The 21,515-nt window shown below is 34.8% G+C and overlaps 1 protein-coding gene across 1 annotated transcript in view; it reads left to right on the forward strand.

Annotated features, from left to right (window-relative positions):
* Positions 1-15,841, forward strand: part of TBC1D19 (TBC1 domain family member 19) — a 55,451-nt gene extending 39,610 nt beyond the window's left edge. Inside the window, exons 12-21 of the mRNA XM_074822301.1 lie at positions 568-642; positions 1,090-1,152; positions 5,051-5,135; positions 7,479-7,523; positions 8,718-8,750; positions 11,183-11,292; positions 12,517-12,608; positions 13,327-13,442; positions 14,403-14,473; positions 15,454-15,841. Coding sequence (XP_074678402.1) covers positions 568-642; positions 1,090-1,152; positions 5,051-5,135; positions 7,479-7,523; positions 8,718-8,750; positions 11,183-11,292; positions 12,517-12,608; positions 13,327-13,442; positions 14,403-14,473; positions 15,454-15,528 — 765 coding nt within the window. The 3' untranslated portion in view covers positions 15,529-15,841. The remainder of the gene's footprint in view (positions 1-567; positions 643-1,089; positions 1,153-5,050; positions 5,136-7,478; positions 7,524-8,717; positions 8,751-11,182; positions 11,293-12,516; positions 12,609-13,326; positions 13,443-14,402; positions 14,474-15,453) is intronic.
* Positions 15,842-21,515: the final 5,674 nt, after the last annotated feature.

A 21,515-nucleotide genomic window follows, 5' to 3' on the forward strand; every position in this document is an offset into this window, starting at 1 on the left:
TATAGAGTTTCAGGAAATAATTCGAGTTTAAAAAAAGGTCTGAGTTCTTTGTATTCTTCACAATATTTTTGTATATATTTATAGTTGACTCTTTTCACAAAATTATACTATTTAGAGATTCATATTAGATTAATATCAAATATTTGCAGCAACTCACTAATGCTAGAAGATATGACAGAACCTATTAATGGAGATGTGCATGAAATTAGAGGGTAGCAAATAAAAAAAAAAACTAATGATTTTGAGCATTGAAGAGGTTTTAGCTCTAGAGACCCAAAGGTTGGAAGATACAGATCTTTGATTTGAATTAGTTCCTTCATTCTCATTTTATTAATTATCTAAAGGGTAGTAATTTTACAAAGTCTCAAATATCTGCCTCATTTCTTAGGGCTTAAGCTAGAATAAACAGTAATAGAATACTTCATAAATTATGCAGTGGGTTTTTCAGCTGAATACATGCTTATGATTTTTCTTGATTTTTTTTTTTGTTAAAAATTGTCTTTGTTTAGTTTAAATATAAATTAAAGTTGTATCTCAGGCTGCTGATGATAATATTTTTAATTTTAGGATATCTTGTATTATGAACAGCTTAAGTCAAATGTGATTCAGCACGACCTTTTAGTGGACAGCCTGATTTACAAAGTAAGTGATTCAATAAACAGTGATTAAATGATTTAGATACTCATCACACCAGTATCTCGGTTTTTTAACAAAGAAAATGTTAGATGGTTTAGTTTTAAGGAGTGTAAGAATAATGAGTGTGAATTTATTACTATAACCTCTCTCCGTGTGCCTGTGTTGGCTCTCCTGTAGGATATTTGTTTGAGTTGACCTGTTAAGTCATACAGAAATGGTAACTTCATTTGAAGGAATAACTGGTTTTGCAAGGAAGAAAGCACAAGAGTCTGAGTGCTTCCATTTCAGGTTTCAATTCTGAACATTTTAATCATCAAGTTAATATAGCTTAACTACAGCTCTTTCATGGTTCAATGGTGAAACAGTGTCTTCTGCCACTGTGTTAAGTTTAGCTTCTGTGGGAGTCTGAAAAGATGTCTTTCAGCTTCAAACTGCTGTATTTTTTGATTACAGGATGTAAAGCTGACAGCAAGCAATGATGACTACTATTTTGTATTTGAGGATTATTTATATCAGGTATGTAACTATTTTTTTTTTTCTTAGAAAGCTAGAAAGTATACTCCTGGGGGTTTATATCATCTTTGGTGTAAGGACTGCCTTTGTGTTTCATGTGTAGGCAGAGTATGGTGGGACCCTAGATAGCATCTGTTTGCTGCATTACATGTATTTTCCCTTCCTGAATAACAGTCCTGTAAATTAATCTTGTACACTTAAACAGATTAATCAGGACAGGCTTCTAAAAAGCCTACTCTGAAGGACCCTACACAATGTCTTTCCAATGCAATAAACCAGAAAATACACAGTCAGCCATATTCTTCCCCCTTCCAGCTTTGCAATAATAAAATGATTAACAGCTGTGGCATACAGAGAAATTAAGACTTGACAAGTATATTCAGGGATACAGTTTTAAAAAAAACCCAACACATTGCTTTACAGTGACCTAGTGCAGTAAGCATAAAAGACTTATTTATTGACGTATTTTTAAATTGAAGACATTGATTCTGAATAAGGTAGTGATATGTATAGTTACTTCTAGGATTGCTCCCATTCCAAAGCTGCTTCTAGCAATGGTATTCCCAACTAATTTATAAAGAATTATCTTCATTGCTGCCTGTCAAATGCCCTTAAATAGAAGCACATTACATTTATGAATTTCCTAATGTGTAGTTGATTGCAGTGTCAACATAAATGTCATGCAGCAAACTTACCATTTCCACAGTGCTTTTAATTTCATTAGTTGCATCTGTTAGGTTAGACTTGCTTAATTTTTTGTTTTAGAGCTATGTGACACTAAATTATTTCTTCTTTGATGGTAATATGTAAAATTGCTAGTAATTTAACTAAGCAAGAAACTGTCCTTAATGCTGCTTAGTCCATATAGGTATAAAAATATGCATTACTATTTAAGCATATTATTCAATCATGTCTACATATAATATTTTAGCATAATAAGCATTTAAAAGTTAATACTTAAAATTATAACCTCATAAAATTATAGCCTTTTTTACTTAAGATAGTTCCAATTCTAAGATCTGTATCTGAATTTGTTTCTGAATTAAAATTTGAAAAGTGGCTACATAATGACAACTCAAACACTGATACTTATTCACTAAAATATTTACATGTAGAACTTTTTTCTTGATTTAAGGGTCAAAGATGATCTTCATTATTGTAACATTATCTCTTCAGCATCAGATGTGAAAATCTCATTCTTTTTTCTGCTTCATTCATTATATAGACTACTTAAGGCATATTAGTCCTTAACTGACAGTTCCAGTGGACACAGGATTATAATCTATGAAGGAGTATGAACTAGTATGATCTTTTGTTTTAAGACTATTAGAAATAGATTTTGCTCATCATTCTCAATATATAGCAGAGTTGAATATTTTCATTTTATATATATATCTATTAAAGAATGATTACAGAATTAAAATCATAAAAAGGACTGAACTATCCTTAGAAATTTGAAGGGGAGTCACCAAAAATCTTTGAAAAATTAAGTGCCTAGTTTTACTGCAAGGCTTTGAGGCACAGAATATCTCAAACTTCCAATTATTAGTTGCTCTAGTTTTGTTTGGTACTTTGTGGTATTCTTCAGACTTTTTCTAGAAGAACATTATCCATTTTGCTTGATAATTTTCTCTTCCAACCTAATTTGCAAATGCATTGATGCTGAATGATTTTGTTATGTGGCCCCTGGAAAAATTTCGCAGTATGAGTCACTCTGATTTCATATGATAACTGGAATTAAATACTGGCTAAATAAAATAGGTAATGAAAACGTTAGTTTAAAACAGATAAATTATTTCTGTTTGCACTGGGTTTGTGGGTTTTTTCATGACTAGTTATTGCCTCTTAAGTTTTCCAAGTCATTGAGCAGTGTGGCATTTGACTGTATATGACTTAACAGATAAAGTATCCATCAAAAACAGAAAATTTGGTCATAAAATAACAGCGAGGATATTTGGTTGGATTATTGGTACCTCTTTAGTAGCATGCAGTCCTTTTCAGGAGGAACACTGTGAAATAATGTAATTTATTTCCTTTAATATCTTTGTTTTCTTCATTCCCAAATTTACATGGTTTTATTACTTCTTTATAACTATTGAAATAGAATACGGTTACTTTTAATATAGTCATTTCTTCTTGATAAAAGCTTTGGCTTTGTTTTTTTGCTTTTTCTCAGTCCGTTGAATTCAGTTGTTTTCTTTTCAGTTTTGATTATAAATATCCAATAGTTTGCCAAACACTTCTGCACTTAAAAGGGGGCTTGTGCCATTGTTTTCTTTTGCATTATCTTTTTTGTGAATGAGAAAAATAATACATAATTACATTTGTAAATTAATTATTTCAGGCTAGAGGTTCAATTTGAATACTTTAGTCTTACATCCTGCATAATGAATACATGCAAAGAACCTCACCTGGCAGCTTTTAGGTATAGTCATTACTTATGTTTGAACTAGTCTGTCTCTTACGAAGATGCATAGTCTTAATTTAAAGACTTCCAGATAGTGGTACTGGACACTGCATTCCTAAAAAAGGGGACCTCAAACAAAACAGGGGAAACATTCTTTCCCCTATGAGAGAACGTAATTCATGTCCTTTTTAGATTAGTTTCTTTTTCACCTCAGTTAACATATACAGAGAATTTTGTTTGCCTGTGTATTGTTATTGTCAGCTACATTTTGGCAGCTGTGAAAATTATTATGTATTGTGCAAAAATAATATTTAGCTTAAACTGTTCAAGATAAAGAAACTATTTTTTTAAAGGTGTTTGAGAAATTATTTTTGAGGTTCAAAAGAGGAAAACCTCTAAAAATATGACCTGCTTTCCATAAAAAATAAAAAAGACAATGATGTTCAGATGTCACAGTGTTTCGGTTTTGCATGTTTCCTTTTGACAAATCTGGTATCTGGAAAATGTTTGCAATAATTAGTTGAAGGTAAAATCCATTCATTTTTATTCACAGTAAATTATGTCGTGAAACACCTTTCTAAATCTAAAACTAAATCTAAATCTAAAACATTTCCACCTTTTACACCTTGACTACAGTTAAAACAAAAAACCAAACTCTTAAAACCTACAAGCAGAGAGAGGGTTTAACGTATGCAAAAAAGTTAGCAGCAAGTTGAAGCCTGTCTTACTTCTGCCCTCTTGTGTACATTCTTGATAGTGCAGTCTTTCATTGCATGAAAACATGAAAATTTTCAAGTATAACCGCATATAGGATGAGATTCTTTATTGTTAATTATTTTCTAGGAATGCTTTTAGCATTTAATTTTATACTCAATTGCTGTGAATACTAGATACTTCATTTGTGTAAACAATAAAAAATACAAATATGTTTTACAAAATACAGTGTACATTTCAGAATTTATGGATACAAGGTGAACATTATAATCTGTGCTTTTTGAAAGAACTGAATATTGTGCAAGTGTTCTCTAAAGTTCCTAGGAATTAAAACAAATGTAAGGATCAGTCTTCTGGAACTGCACACACGCGAAAATGTAAATGTTTCATTTCCTTACTCACTTACTAGGTCTTCCCGGGGTCATAGTAACTGAACAGAAAAATAACCTAATAGACATCAAAGCAGCCAGTTGCATGCACAGTCACTAATGATGGGACAGAAGGGGATAAACCTGTGCTGAGAGGCAAAGAGGAGGGTTGGAGAAGGGGGGGATATTTTACTGACAACAAATGAATGTGAAGGTAAAATCATAACAAATTCAAAGCGAGCCTGGAAATTTGAACAGGAAAGTAAATTAAGTTGATCAAGAGCTTTCAACCATATTAGCTCTCTTCAGTAGCATCTAACAGGTACTAATTAAGGCAGGTCCTTAAATCTGTTTGACATTGCTTTGTTGATCCAGTAAGTCAGCTGATATTTAGATGCTGTCTTTTCTGCAGGTATTACTCTGTTTTTCCCGAGATACAGCTGTATTGGAGCACTTTACTTACAGTAGTGCCACTCCACCCAGATCATATATACGAGGTAAAAAGAGTTGTTTTAAAAAAGATTGTATAGATTTTTGTTGACTGCTGCAGTAATACAGTATGTGAATTTGCTTTATGTTCATTACACCTAGTAGACTACATTTAGAAGAATGTTAATAAAAACTTTGTGTATCCAGTTGGCATCATGCAGATTCTATTATGACAGTTTAGAAGTTGATAACATGAAGGCCAAATTGCAATGTTGTTCTTTTACTGTAGTTTTCTGTGTATAATTCTCCAGTGTTTTACCAAAATAAACACGCAGCTGTGGCAATATGATAAAATCTTGACATCTGTCTTCACCAGAGCTAGAAATTTAAATACACAACATTGTCCTCTGCAACTTCAATAAATATAGCAACTGGAAGTGGTGGTAGGATGTTATCTTCCCAAAGCAGTGAGTTCTGCAGATATTTGTAGACCGGAGCATAACATGTTGGGCTCTGTTCAAAGGTCTGGGAGAGCAGGGCTTTACCAAGCAGACTTACACTGATTCTTTTCAAAGCATGGCATCTTCCAGAGTGTTAGCTTACTTTTTGATGTTCTTTGGCTTAAATTCTCATGTGAGTCTTATTTTCCTTAACAATCTTAAATTTATTTGTTCAGTCCACTTGCCTTCTCTGCCAACTTCTAACACCATACCTCTGGACTCCGTTTCCTTGCTTCTTGGATCCTCACCTGCCTTGGCTTTATCCAGAGGTTCCTGATTTTGTCCTCCTTCTTTAATCATTCAGCCATCCAATCACTTTTTTTTCCCATGTACCTTTACCTTCTGCATTCCCACTTTCCTCCTTGGTCCCTCATGCCAGTGTATTTTTTTAGCCAAATGTGATCCCTGTACTGAGCACTTTTTTTGAACAGGACCTCTGCTGACAGTTTTCCTCTTGCTGCTTCTTGTGTCACTAGAGGCAATGTTTGTTTTCTAATTTTTCTTTCTTCCTACTTTATTGCTTTGTAGGTCTTTTCTCTCCCTTTAACTGAATTAGGGGGTTTTCTTTACCTACTTCTTGAAACAACCGAAGGGCTCACCTGAGAGCAGAACAGCAGTGGGATCCCAGGTCTCACTTCAGGCACAGAGCCATGGCAGTCCAGAAACACAGCTATGGGGAACATTCTACTTATTCCTAGACAAATCTGGGGAATGAAGTTGCTGAAATCTAAATCTCTGCTGAACCTGTGCAGTGTAAATCCAAAAGGCTTGTAGGTCCTATTTTTGGCTAATTTTCCAAGAGATGTGCTTTATGCTAAAAATACTCTCCTTCCAGATTACAGCTCCCTGCTGCACAGCAAGCAAACTATTGAAAGGAAAAGTAAAAAATATTTTGTAGTTTAATGAAAGAACTGGCTTCTGTAGCTGGAAAATACTGGATTTTATTTTCATGGGTTAGTAGGCAGGAGCTTCCCAGGGTAATTTTGAATTTAATTCGATCGATTCATGCTACAGGAAAATATCTAAGTCCAGATTCCATTGAACCTGACAAAAGTTCCCTGTGCTAAATTCTTCTGTGTAGACTGAACAAAATACACAGAAATCTAAACGATCTCTGAATATTCTATAAATTTTCACATAAGTAATTACATTTTCTAGTTAAAGTTTCTCATTTTAAAACTAAAATAATTACAGTTTTTAATTAGTTGTAACTATGCTTAAAAACACTTCCATATTTCTAAATAAATTGTTACTTTTTAATAGTGGATTTTAAGTTATTAGGTTCTATAGTTAAAATATAGTTAACTAATATAACATGTTCATTTTGCTGGGAAGAGAAAAAGTTATATGGTCAGTCTATACTATCAGGTTGTCTTGACTTAATTAATCTTCTGTATCCAACATATTACTTAAATATTTTTTTTGTTATATCAAAGCTATACCATCCATCTTCCTCTTTGTTGCAGGCTTAATGAAGCCTTGAATATTTTTCATCTGTTCTTTTATCTTTTTAAATGCCTTTTCTGTCCCTAGGTCAGTCTGTCACAGCATGGCAGACTTATCCCCTTAACCTTATCCCCTCATAGAGCTTCACTGTCTTCAAGGTCTCTAGCAAACACCTTTAGAGCTCCTGAGACACATCCAGATAAAATCTCTATGCGATAGCATTGCTGAAATCTTCCTCCTCTTTTTTGCTGTTTGTCATCCTCCCTTATTGGTGCTGCATTTTAGTTTTATATCTGACACAGTACCTGTCCTATTGCATTGCTTGCTTGTTTTAGACAATATCAAATGGTCAATAATATAATTAGTTATGATTTTTATAATTGTAACTTAGAATCTACCTTTTAAATTTAAATCTTTACACTTCAATCTTTAATCACATTTTAATTGTGGTTTGATGATTCACAGGAAAACTTGGAATGGAAGAATATGCTGTTTTCTATCCTCCAAATGGTAAGAATTATACTATTGCCTCCTCTTGTGGTAGATTAGAAAGATACAGGATTTTTTTCTGAAATACATAGCTTCTTTTTCTATTACAAATCATGTTTTGCTGTTATTCTGCAAAATTCATTAATTTAAAGGAGTAAGCTGGACTGAAGCTATTCCAAAACCACATTCAGCCTGGTGTTAGTAGTCACATACGGAGTTTGTCTATGTGTGTGGGAAGGAGAAGGAAAACAACTTCTGGTGCAGCAGCTTGTATTCTAGTCTTGTTTCACCACTTAGAGGATCTGAATGATACATGCTGAAACTGTCTGACCCCCAGCTTTTTGGTACTCAACAGACCACACCTTGAAGTCTTTTCCTTTCAAAATTTGTGTTAGTTTTAAAAATTCACCCATGAGTACTCTATATTAAATTTTAAGACAATATCATTGTTGTTACTTCAGTTATTAAAATTCTTCTTCTCAGCTCTTATTTTGACCATTTCAATCTCTGTCTGTTGAATTCTTTCCCTGGTTTTGTGCTGCATTTGTATTTTAAGTTCAAGCTCTTTGCTCTTGCATTCAAGGCCTTATGTCACCATTCTTAAATCTGTGTCTCTGGCCTTGTCTTTTATGTCTTCTGTGTTTCAGTGGTGTCAGTTGTAGCACATACTTTTGTTACCCCTTCTTCCATTTTTGTTTCCGCAATTCTTTGCAGCTTTGTAGCCATGAAACGTTGTCCTTACAACCTTTTGCCAATGAATAGGAGCTAAGATCAGCTGGAAAGGAGGAGAGAACTGTCATGATACAACTGAGAAGTCCTCTAAATGTTTCATCTGAGTACAAGAATTACTAGAAGTCTTGGCTTCATTTTTTCCTGCTCCCTCCTTGTCAGCGCATGACATTTATGGGTTGTCATTTATCTGAAATTAAGTTCTGATTTCAGCAAAGCTTATGCGTAATAACTTCATGGAAATGGAGCTTTGCTTGGCTTTTGAGGAACTATATAAGCATGTAGTTGGTCGTACTACAAGTGATACAGTTCCTGCACTTAAATATTTACAAGATCGAGATCTAAGACTGCAGATGCCATAACAAGGAAATATTTCATTCCTGCAGTAGGCAGAATACAATTTAGAAACTTGGGGTAAAATACGTTTTTTTACATGGATAAAAAGAAATATAAAAGAACAAAAAATGAAATATTTTTGTTTTGTAGGTGTAATTCCTTTTCATGGCTTTTCTATGTATGGTAAGTGTGACTCAAACTCTTAAGACCTCAGGCTTGCTTTTTATCATATTGCAGTTTAAAGCTGTATGTATTTTTCTGCAACTTTAAAAATTGTGTGTATTCTGTTTCTTTGTGTTTGAAGGCTGTTGTACATAATTTTAAAAATTCTAGGCTGTTCCTATTTACTTATATTACAGCTCACTACCATATGGGAGTTCCTTCTTTGAGAGCTAAGAGCTGAGGTATACATCTTAATGAATATGAATAGAGGGATAAAGTTTGTTGACAGAGTGCTCTTTTCTTGTGTTTCATGTCAGAGTAGACCAGTTTACCTGTGGTAAAGAGTTCTTAAAAACATGAATCATGTGAAAGGCCTGTTGCTATATCCATTTGCCTAGAACAGGTGTTAAAGGAGCATTAAATAATAGAATGGTTTCTACTTTACCGCACCAAGGAAAGCTCAAATATCAAAAAGATTCCTAGGAAAAGAACATAAAAATCTCCTCAGCTCTCAGACGTAACAAGGCAGCCAGTGCAGAGATACTCCAACAGTGTGGGACTATTTGTTACAGCTTTTCAGTTTTCTAACTTTGATTTATCAAAGGTGTCTGTGGCATCACAAGGCAAGCAAATTTTAAGATTATACTTAAAATGCTATGTTTTGCTAATAAGAAAGTTTAATGACCACATGCTCATTAAAATCAAGCGATTTAAATATGAAATGCAAATTTGAACCTGAGTAGGAATCTTAAGTCTTTGAAGTAACGAACAGCTTAGTTACAAACTGTGCTGTAGGTACTCACTAGGAGTCTTTCACTTTTTTCTGTGTGAAACTGTTTTTCAAAATGTTTGGATTTGACTCTGCCATTAAGAACAGCATCTCTCAAACTGGGTGTGAGCTTCTTCCCTCTCTCCTGTCCTTTCTCTTTGCAAGGGCTCAGAATATTGCTGGTTGTGAGGAGGAGGGAGGCTGAAAAGCAAGGTAGCAGAAACGCAATAGCATAACTCCAGGCTGTGGGTACGGTAGCTGGGACCAAGCAGAGCATCCTGTGTATTCCATGTCGTACTGCTATAGGAGGAAATACCTGGGGCCTTATGTAAATGCTATATACTTTTGCATGTTTGCATGCATACACTTGTAGGGTGCCAGCTGTCAGGTACTGTTATGTTATGTTATTCTCCTGGCCTTTATGTACATATGTACGCTGACAAGTCTTCCACCTTCATCTTCAATCATTAAAAACATATGCACTAGTAACACCCTCGGCTTTTCTTAGCCCTACGTAAATACACATTTCTGTGAACATCTCACCCTACCTTAGCACCCCACCTCTCATCACCACTATTTTCTATTAAGCCACCTTCTCTGAAATATGTATATATGTATTTATGAAAATGAATTCAGACATGCATACACCCATGTATATATATAAAAATACACTTATATCTGTGTGCATATGTATACGTATGTATGCAGACAAATGGTATCCATATCCCTAGCTTTCTGTAAATAAAACTGGAAGGCAAGGTGAATATAGAGATAGAGACTATGAGTGTGCTAAAATGTAAGCTGTCATCCATAATGAACGCACCTGTAAACGAAGCAGTAGATATGATGAGTGGACAGATAAAAAGGTTGTTTACAGAAATGGGTATAGAACAACTGTCTGTAAAACATGCATTGAATGAGTAGCAATCAGGGGGAACTGATAATGTTTGTCTATCGTATACATACAACAGATTTATCTATATGCTAGACTTCCAAAAAGATGATGAGGACTGACTGAAAAAAAGTTTGAGAACTGCTGCTTTAGAAATGTAGCCAACTCTTACTTTGAATCAGGTATACTAAAAGACTTCTAAACGGTAAATAAGCAAATGTCCACGGTTTTCTGATCTTATAAGAAATAAACAGGTCTCTATCAGTCTGTCATACTTATGTGATGTTACTGTGGCAACCAAAATATTTTTAAAAATATTTTTGTTTTCACAACACCCATCTTCAAGCAGTAAGTGTATTCTGGTCTTAAAAATGGGGAACCACTTTGGAGATGGTCACTAGCCCAAGGGCACATTGGAAGTTACAGATGGTTGAATCAAAAATGTGTGCTGTTCAATATATCGTTGCCCTGCACCCAGAGAAGCTATCCTTAGAACGTGTTTTTTATGCTTTGGAAGGCAGCACTGCAGTAAGCAGGCTCTAATTAGTTTAGATTCTTGAAATACATAGAACTATTACCTAGAATATATTGTACTCCCTTTCTTAACTTTTTGCATCGAAAGGTAGACTATTATAAAATACTTCTTTCTAAATAATTGGGTTAGTATTGTTTTTGTAAATTGTGCTACTATTATAAATTACTTGTTTTTTCTTCATACTTCATGCACTTAACCATTGAACTCTTTTAGCAGTTTACAGTGTTGAGTCAATTATAATTCTTTTATCCTTTCAGTTGCTCCACTTTGTTTTCTGTACCATGAACCTTCCAAATTGTATCAGATATTCCGTGAGATGTATGTGCGTTTTTTCTTCAGACTCCATTCCATCTCTTCTCATCCCTCTGTAAGTTCATTAGGAATTAAAACCCACTCACTTTATATTGTTTGCTATGGAACAGTAATATCCAGTGGCATGATTTTCTATGCAATTGAAATATATCCTTTTAAATATAATAAAATATATCAGGCAAGCTTGGAAAAATGATTAGGTAGCTCCAGTTTGGGTATTTTTGTTTTCTACATCAATGTTAGTCTTTGCTATAGAATATCATGTACTTTAAAGTAATACAGGTCTCATTTTATGAGGGTGTGGGGGTTTTTTTGAGAGTCAAGTCTTCTATGTAATAGGTTTCTCAGTTCAAAAAGTCACATAAATGCATACTCACTTTCATTTTAATTAATGACATGCAAGTACACACTTAAGTATTTGTGGCGTAGAGGGACTAAAATAGTCATATATATACAGACATTGTTTCAGTGATATCAAGTTAATGTCTGTTTCTTTAACTCAAGTATCTGTGTGACAGCACATGATTTTTAGCACTACTAGATGAACGTAAATAATTTGGTTATGTTTATGACCAGGACCAACTGTCTTGAATGTAAGACAATTGTAGAAATTGGCTTATGTTCTATTTCTGAAGAATAAAACATAGTAAATATTTTTTTTTATTCCTTCAAAAAGTGCTGAATAGTTATATTACGTTTTGTAAACTTTTCCTGGTGAAAAGAAAATCCATTCTTTGATTATACCATTTCAAGGCTGTGCATTGTGTTTTCTGTCATTAATAGCAGGGAATGGTCAGACAGGAATCTATTCATTTTCATGGTAATTTTTAGAAGAAATTTTTAAATGTGTTTACATTTAACTTTTTTGTAGCTATCCCCATTGCTGCTTGGTTTTAGTTATCAGAGAGATACTATTTCTCACATGCTCTGTTTTTTAGTGCAACTGAGGTCGATTTCATCAAAGTGGAAATATTTCAAGTAGGTCATATTATAATAACCCACTAAATACTTAGATGCTGACATATGAGTACCATAAGTAACTTAGAGCTGACAGGGACTATCACAACCTATTATGTTGCTAATATGTACATAGAATTGTAGGAGCAAGGCTTTAGTGACAAGACATTAGAGCTGCTTGTGCCCTGCTTACCTGACATTATGTCATTAATAGTGTTTTATTGCTTGAATTAAAAATTCATGCATACTTACATGCTGATACTATTTTCTCAGATTTGACAGGATGAGTGTTAGTATTCAGGATATGATCTTGTTTCATTAGGGCATTGTATCATTGTGTTTGCTGTTTGAGACTCTTCTACAAACCCATCTGCCCCAGCTCTTCTATCACCTTCGAGAAATTGGTGCTCAGCCGTAAGTACTTCTTTCTGCCTTGCTGCAAATGTTGCAGATTCATTGTTCTGAAAATGCTGTTGTGTACTATTTTAATTTAAAAGAGATGGGAAACTATTCAAAAGTGCAAACATCAGTGTGCCATTTTTCCGTGAAAGTCAGTTGGAGTCATTTGTCTAACCTGCATATATGTACTTTGTGCATTTCTTCTGTATGCTCTGTAAAAAGAGAGGAGAATTGTGTTATGAGAAATGCTGCATTATTCTGCTAAGTTTCAGTTATTCATGTCAGATCTGATGGAACTAAGTGATTTATATCCTAGGGGACAGAAGACACAGATATGTTAGTTACAGCAGAACCTACTGGAAGGGGAGAGAGAGCAAGAGGCTTTCTATAGTGTACTCATGGCACCAAGTGCAATAGAATCTGAAAATCTTGCTGGTATAATTAGTATCCATCGTAATAGCAGAAAGGATGATAATAGCTGAGGATCCCTCTAATGTGCTTGTTTGGTCAGAATATTTTAATGATATTAGTACTTTGTCAAATGAGATGCTAAATAATTTTCTGTTGGCTATTGCAAAGGAAAATATTGATTGTTAATGCAGCAAGAGAAAACAGCTGTTCTTCCTGGAGGAGAAATGGAGAAGAACAATGAAATATTTTTAATTTATGGAGGATCTGTCTGATCATTACGGAGACAGAAATATAATAGCTGTTGTTTATCACTTGTTTGCAGGCTACGAATTTCATTTAAATGGATGGTACGAGCATTTTCTGGTTATTTAGCTACAGATCAGCTCTTGCTTCTGTGGGACAGAATCCTGGGATACAACTCTCTAGAAATTCTTGCTGGTAATAGAACTGTTTTTACAAAACGTGTTAAGTCCAGGTGGATGTAAGGCTTCAATGGCGGATGTTAGCTTCAGTGTATTTTGCGACAAGAAGAAAATAGTCTCTTTGAATGCTGAAAGCAGACTACATACACGTCAAAGAGTATAAAATTGCATAAATACTGCATCTCTAACAAAAATATGCAAAGTAATTTTCTTTTTTATGATTGCACTCCAAAAATACTAAGCGCTCTCTGAACAGAACATAGAATGTTCTCCCAGCTTCAGTGGTAACAATAAATGACTTCATGTCTTTCACAAAATACAAGATCCATGTTATTTATGACAAGTACTTCTTCAGCACTTACAGCCCCTGAGAGTTCTCCTGATTTTGCTGGATTTCTTCTTTCAAAGTCCCATCTTTCTTAAGAGACTTTGAAAGTTTTGTACTTATTTTTATAAAGGAAGTAATGTCCTAAGATTTATGCAAGGTTTAAGATGGGGGTTCTAAAGAAGACGTGTCTTCAGTTGGGTCAGTTTTTAAATACAAAGTAGGTGAATAGAAGAGAAAAGGTTTTGGTTCCATTTGTATGTATAAGACAGCTATCTGGAGAGATATATAAGATAGTACAAAATAAACATTTAAAAAATGTTATACAATATTCACAACTGAAATATTGTTATTTAAATAAATTAAAATTATTGGCTTAGAAATGAACTAATTTTAAATCACCTTGTCTCTCTTAATTAAAAGCTAATCAACTCAGGCATTTTCACTCAGACTTTTCTGAACGAATGTTGTGTTTTTCTTACCCGTTTTAAAGAGCGGCCAAAAAAACTCAAACACAGCCATCCATTGTATATTATTAGTTAGAATCAAAAGAACCACTCTAAGGGAGTGAGAATTGGTATTTTATCTCAAGATTAATTCTAACCACTAATTAACAGGTCAGCAACTTAAATATTGGTCATTTTCTTTCAGTCCTGGCAGCTGCTGTGTTTGCTTTCCGAGCAGTCAACCTGATGGAGGTGACATCACTGGCTGCAGCTGAAGTAAGGATAAGTTTCAGAGGAGATTGAAATAGTTTCTGATGCTTTGCCAACAAGAGTAACTTAAGCTTCACATGGCACGTGGTACATAGTGCAAATCTTTCTGTCTAAATTCTTACCTTAGATAAAAAAACTAAGGAAATCATGAACATGCAGTACATAATACTGCTTTTCTAGAGTAAAAGAGTATGTTTGCTACAAAAATGCAGTGTTATCAAATTACTTTGTACAATTAGATTTAACATATAAATCATCTTTGTGGGATATGTTGTTTTTACAATATCGTAGAGGTTTGTACTTTTTTTTCTCAGTATGTTTTAATGTAGTTGCTTCTGTGCTTTTTGATATTACAAAGATTTTACAAGATTACTTCTGTCAATATTGAATCTGAAATTTCACTGTGAGTACTGTCATGGGAAATGAAGAAAATTAAGTCATTAAGATGATTATTGTTGTTTATCTCTAGTAATTTGTTAAAATAGATTTTTTTCAAAAATCTTGTGATGTATTTTTTCAAACTTTGAGAGCTTGTGATGACTCTTTTTTTTTTTTTTTTTAAACATACTTTCATAAGAAGACATTGACTATTTGAGTCATTACATTGGACTTACTTCACAAGTACTAGCCAAGCCACAGGATAAGGATTCTTAATTCCCAATTATTTTTAGAAGCAAGTTGAAATGTTAGACCCCTTATTCACCCATGATGCCATGTATATTTGAAGTAAGGCTAAAGGCTAAAACAAAGTTACTTGGTTTATATACGTAAACATATGCTTTTTCTTTGAAATGTTAGAATGAATTATACAATACTGCCTTATTGTATAATTCATAGAACAGCATAATTTGTTTCTAGCCAGGTCTGAATCTAATTATTGTTAGTATTGTAGTCAGCATTTGAGTCTTTTTCTGATTTCTTGACTTGCTTTAAAGAAATATGATTCAAATGTCAAGTTTAACAAGCCTTTTTGTTTTTTATCCCAGGCTGTACTTGCTGACCTTTCAACCCTGAAAGTTATGCCTCTTCTTCAAATCTTCTTGTTTGCTACCGTCACTTGATCTGCTTCAACAATACTAATACCACAATTCCAGTCTTTCTTGAGAAGCTAATCATCAACTATGCAATGTCTGCATAAAACCAAAATTAAACTGTATGTATAATATTAATTTGGAAATCGTGACCTTAAAATTTTCTAACTGAAAACAATAACTTTGCACATGAGTGTGTGCAGTGCATGCTACTGAATTTCACTGTAACAGCAATGGTTAATTACTTGTACACTGAGAATCACTACTTGTGCAAATAAACAATATGAATCAGTGTCTAAAATGCATGTAATATTAAATTAAATAAAGCAAATGTAATTCGTGATCTGAGTTTTGTGATGTTAATGTCAGAGTTGTAAAAGCTCTCTTTTAATATGAAATTACTTTTTCAAGCTCACAGCTTAGAGGTTATCAGCTCAAATACTGTCTATTGAGAAAATAAAGGTACTTGAACATGCAAGAATTTTTTTCTCATTTTCTAAGAAAAAGATAGGATCATACAGAAATTCACATAAATTTTCTCCATGTTCTTTCTCATGTTAGCTACTTCCGTTTATTCTTTTCATATACAGAGATGTAGTCGTGCATTCCCCATTCATCTTCAGTTAGGTATACAGCTATCTCAGGCGCCTTTTGAACTCCTACCCAGCGTCCCATCAAAGGGCCTGTGTTGTAAAATATGTTCCCCTGCAGAGGAGGCCTGAGCATAGCTTCCTTCAGAACTTGTTGGAGCCAGTCCTTGCATGAGCCAAAATATTCCCCTGAGAACAATGCCAAGAGTCCTTTCGCTGTGCCCCACACCCTCTTTGGGAGAGCAGTGCTACGCCTTTGCCAGTTTTCCAGACGCTCTGATTCAACAGCTCAGGCTTCAGTTCAGAATCCAAACTCGTATCGATGTGTGACGGATTGTCACTACATAGTAAGGCTGGCTCATCGTCTGTTGGCGATCGTACCTTTTTGTGAGGTCTCCCAGCTTCTTCCACTGATTTAATGGCGAAGTTGGAATCAATAATCTGATTTGATTAAGTATATCTTAATACCTGAAAAAGGATCAAAGTCACAAGAACATAATGCGTAATATAGCCACCGTGTTTGCCACAGGACTTCTATCTTTGCCTAGATTACATACATGTAGTTGTTGTCATTTGTCATACATATGGAATGTATGACAGTGAAACATGAATCCTTCATAGCTGGCTCAAAAGTTGCTTGAAAAGTGACCAAAGCTGTAGTCTCAGATAGGGTTATGAGCATTATGTCTGTGATTCTTGTCGCTTCTGTCAGGATAAAGTAGTAAGAAACTTACTGAACTTTTTATAGAGTGCTAGTAAATTTATAAGGCCAATTTTAAAAAAGGTAAAGTTGTGGACTCAGTATGATCAGTTCTTATATAAAGAACCAAACTGCTTAACAGATGTATTGAATGGTAATATTTGGGGAAATTTTGTTTTGGATAGCAAAATTGACCTTTTCCTTAATATTTGCAAGAAATGGTTTTAACTAACTAGTCTTTTAAAAAGAGGACACATGTGAAAGCTTTTGTCTTTACAGAACTCATTGCTCTGTTTTATATATGGGGAATGAAGGCATAGAAAGATTAAGTGATTTGCCAAAGATTACAGAGTAAATTCCGAAAAGAAGTGAGCAGTCTTGCCTCTCCTGAATTCCTCTTTATACTTTGAGATGCGCGGTTTGTGTATTAACCACAACACCCTATTTCATCTTCACAATAACACATAATGCACATCTATCTCTAAAAATGCAGCATTTTACAGTTTTTAAAATCTGTAAGATTGGGTAGCAATTTGAAAATTGTAATGTTACAAAGCGGTCACAAGGACTGTGGCTCAGTAAGGTCATTACAAGGTTACCATGGCTTTTTAGGGATTTAAAAGTATTTACGAAATAGCAACAGAGATTCCCTGGAGGCCTGCTGACCCTCTAATTCCAATTGCTCTGTGTAGGTCCATGCTGCAGAATCTGAACATTACCCTAACTCATTCCATATTGGGATTTCTGAGCAGTATTTTTTCTATTTTTTTCATTTTCAATAGCTTTGAAAATGTTCTAAGCAGGTAGAGATAGAGACTGTTGGTTTCTTGTTTGAACAAGGAGTTCTGTGACTGACAGAATATGGTATGTTTTCCTCTGACTTGGCATCTTGTTATTCATCCTAACAATCCCGGACCTCCTTTGTAGCCCCTCTACCTTCCCCACTGGAGTACTTAAACTCCACTTCTGACCTCCACCCTCCTTTCTGCTGGTGAGTAGACAGGGGGACCTTCCGCTCTGTGGCTACTGTGGGCCAACGCTCTAGACCACGCGTGCTGACTGCCCCGGCTGGCTGCTCCGTGAACCTGGTGTGATGCTGGTCCTCATGCTTCAGGGTTGGTCAAAAGCTTCACTGACTCTGTGCAGCTCTTGAGCCAGGTATTGTACAGAGCAGTTACAGCAGCAAATCTCTTGAAGATCTCTGCTGCCTTTTGTCAGATGTTTAAATTGACTTTTTTGAGACACAGAAGGATTCACACACAAAGTACAGGAATAATGAGTATAGTTGCTTTAAAAATGAGATTAAGATGAGATTAAAAATTAACCAGATCGTCTCCTTAAACTTGAACTATACTGTTAGGGTTTTATATTTTTTTAAAATCTATTTTTTAAAAATTGCTTTTACTGAAGAGGTGTTGTTTGCATGTTCCACTCAGTTTCTCATTTTAGTTCCAACAAAATACTGTGTTTCAGATTCTGGCTGACACTTGTGTTTTTAATCTCCCTTGCTTAAGTAACACTCAAATATTTTTTTTTAAAATATTAAAATGACTGGTTTCTATCTTACAGCTAGATACTTCTCTTGTATACAGAGATAGTATCAATTATTTAAGTTTTAATTCTTTAGAGACCAGTTCAAACCTGATGATGCCTATAGTCTATCATTTGACTTCCAAATCCCTAAAACTTCTTTTTATTTTTGCTGTTTTAAGTAATGGCCAGATTTTGATAGTAGAATCATATCTAAATTGATAATTACATTGATTTAAACAGGCTCAGCTGAACTGTCAGTGAGTCAATTTAGCCACATTCTTTTTCTTGTTCTGTTCCTCCCTATCTGAAATAAATATGAACAGAGGTTTCAGTGCAAAACCCAATTGTCTCCATATTTATAGATAAAGATCAATTTGTTGCTGCTTACCTTCTGGCTATGGTTTGTCAAAGGTTTCTTGTAATGTCAAATAGACTGTTTAAAAAATGCAAAAGTAAATACATTATGTCTAAAAATGTACCCAAGTTATCTTTGTTCCGTACTTCCAAAAATATATTGAAACTTAAATCTTGATGGCTGGGTAATGGAACAATTGAATAACTAGAACAGTTTCTACTTTTTAGTGGAATTTTTTTGTCATAGTAACAAATTTTATTATGAGAAATGGAGAGAGTATGGAGACTGTAAAACAGATAGGTATCCCAGTAAAGGGAAAAAGCTGGAAGGAGACACCAGTTTAAGACACATTTATACTTCCAGAAACCAGCAAAAAAACATGCCCTAGCTTATGCCTCTTTTACTGTCTTCTAATGAATTTTATAAAATTCTTCCAACGAGACTGAAGGCATTTCCTTAAACAGAATTGCCCTATAAAGATCAGTTACAGGAAAACAGTATAGTGAGCTGCTTATTAACACTAAGTCGGTGTTTATTTAAAAGATACTGAAATATATTGCAAAACTGTAAGTCTGTATCTTCAGCAAGGAAGGGGGAAGAGCCTTTTGACATTCTTTAACAAATCAGTAAAATATTCTGTCCAGTATTTCATGTGAGGAAACGGGGAAGGGAGGGGGAGGATGCAGCAAGGGTGGCAGGAGCTGCTGGGCTCTTCCTTTTCCCTCCTTTCCTAAAGGCTGTTCCTGTCCATGCCTGGCTCCTGGCAGATGCTGCTGCACTGGCTGCTTTCATCCCGAAGCTCACACAGGAAAGGCAATTAGCTGAAACGCGTATTTGAGATCAACAGAGCTTTGTGTTTGTACGGCCAGCTACAGCGAGCTTCTTCCGGCCCTGACAAGCTTGTTTGATGTGCAGTTACTGGGCCGGGGAATGCAGCAGGGCCAGGTTCAGGGCCAGGATCAGGGCCAGGCGAGGGCCCCCGGGGATGGGCGGCAGAGGAGGATTAGCCAGCCTTCCTGTCCTCCTGAGCAACACCAGCGGAGAAACCACCCTGTGAATAATTCCCCCTCCAGATAACCATATTAGCGATACTGGGTTTCAGAAGTGCAGAAGGACGGCTGTGGTGGTTGGTCTTGGGGGTTTTTATAGCTTTAGGATACAGTACAGGTGGGAAAAAATACCCCTTCTGGAGGCTTCAGGCTTTTAGCACAAGGCCACGCTTGCGAGGGACTGCACATCCGTGAGCAGTTCTGCAACAACCATTTATTGTAGTAAATAAACACAATAATCCAAGATCTCTACAATCCAGAATAAGCTGCTGTGAATTGAAATCATTGAAAGAATTTTTTTTTCCTTCACACATTATACTCAGCTTTTTCAATACCTTAATAAAACTGTTAATGCAGGGAAGGTCATTTTGATCCAACAATGTAACAGTTGTGCTCTGTTTTAAAACAGTGTTAAAGTATTTTAGTATTTTTTTTTAATTAGGCAATTAATAGTATATCTACCAAATGGTGGTTACACAGACCAATTATGCTTTTGGGAAGCATCTCGGGATACTTACATCTTCTGTGGATGACATACAGTGCAACAGAAGTCAGCAGATATTAATGGGGATAGAATGAATATATGGTTAGAATAGGATGTTCATCTTGGGTTCACCACACTTTGTAAGACTGCAACACATGAATGATTGTAACACAGTGTAACTAACTGTGCTAAATACTGACTGGGGATGAGCCTTAAAATTAATATGGGGGGAGAAGTACTATCTTTTGCCAAACCTTTTTTTTTTTTTTTTGTCTTTATTTAAGCCCAGAGGGGTTCACCTGATTCTGTGTATTGTCAGGCATTGCTGGTTACAGAAGGTGAACTTCAGGGTCTCTGAAGGAGGATGTAGTGGGTCCTCTATTTGCCAGTATTTCAAAATCAGTATGTTGTTTTAGATGTTGGACTACAGATATGTGCAAACAATTATCTCTAGAGAATTGGCTTTATGGAGGACCATGGTGCTTTGCCAAAGGACATTGTGTTTGGCTGAACAGTTTGAACAAATTGTTTCTTTTGGGATTATGACCAAAATAAATGGAATATTTAACAAAGGAGTTAAAGCTCACAAATTGTGTAAGACAAAGCATGCAACCAATTTCTGTGCTTTGTTTTAAACAAAAAATCTGCATCACGTTGCTAAGAGACAAATCGAAATTTGATAGTCAAAGACAAAATATTATGTTATAGCCACATAATGTTTTAGTAGGTATCTGATAGTTCATTTTATTCAACAGTTGTGTGTTCCATGAACAGTACATTCTGTGATTTTTTTTTTTTCTGAAAAGCCCTATTTAGGATAGTTATGCTCTTAATAATTCCAATTATCAATAGTAAATCAACACAAATATATGTTGTAAAAAGCAATATTTAAATTTCTATCTGTTCAGAATTATTTATTATCTAAATTTGTTTGATGTCTAGTGTCACAATATTTTCCCTTTTCTCTCTTTTTTTTAAAGTGCATCTGGGTTACAAAAACATAAGCATTGCTTTGAAGCCCAGTCCTGGTTCATTAATGTTAACATCAAGTTCTAACTGTGGAAAATTGGCATAGTTACAGCTTGTGAAGGAAGTTCCAATTGCTTTCAGCACTCACGTTAGTGGTGAAGAAGTTCTCTCCATAATTTCTGACATAAAGACATATTTAGATATTTAAATTTAGTTTGTGATACATTGGAGATATTCTAACCATAATAGTTTCTGAAGGTGTTACAGTTAACTGATAGACATGGGAAAGTAGTGTTATGAGTATTAATATCCCTCACCATGAATGTACAGGCAGCAG

This window comes from Strix aluco, chromosome 4, assembly GCF_031877795.1.
Source record: "Strix aluco isolate bStrAlu1 chromosome 4, bStrAlu1.hap1, whole genome shotgun sequence".
Lineage (NCBI taxonomy): Eukaryota > Metazoa > Chordata > Aves > Strigiformes > Strigidae > Strix > Strix aluco.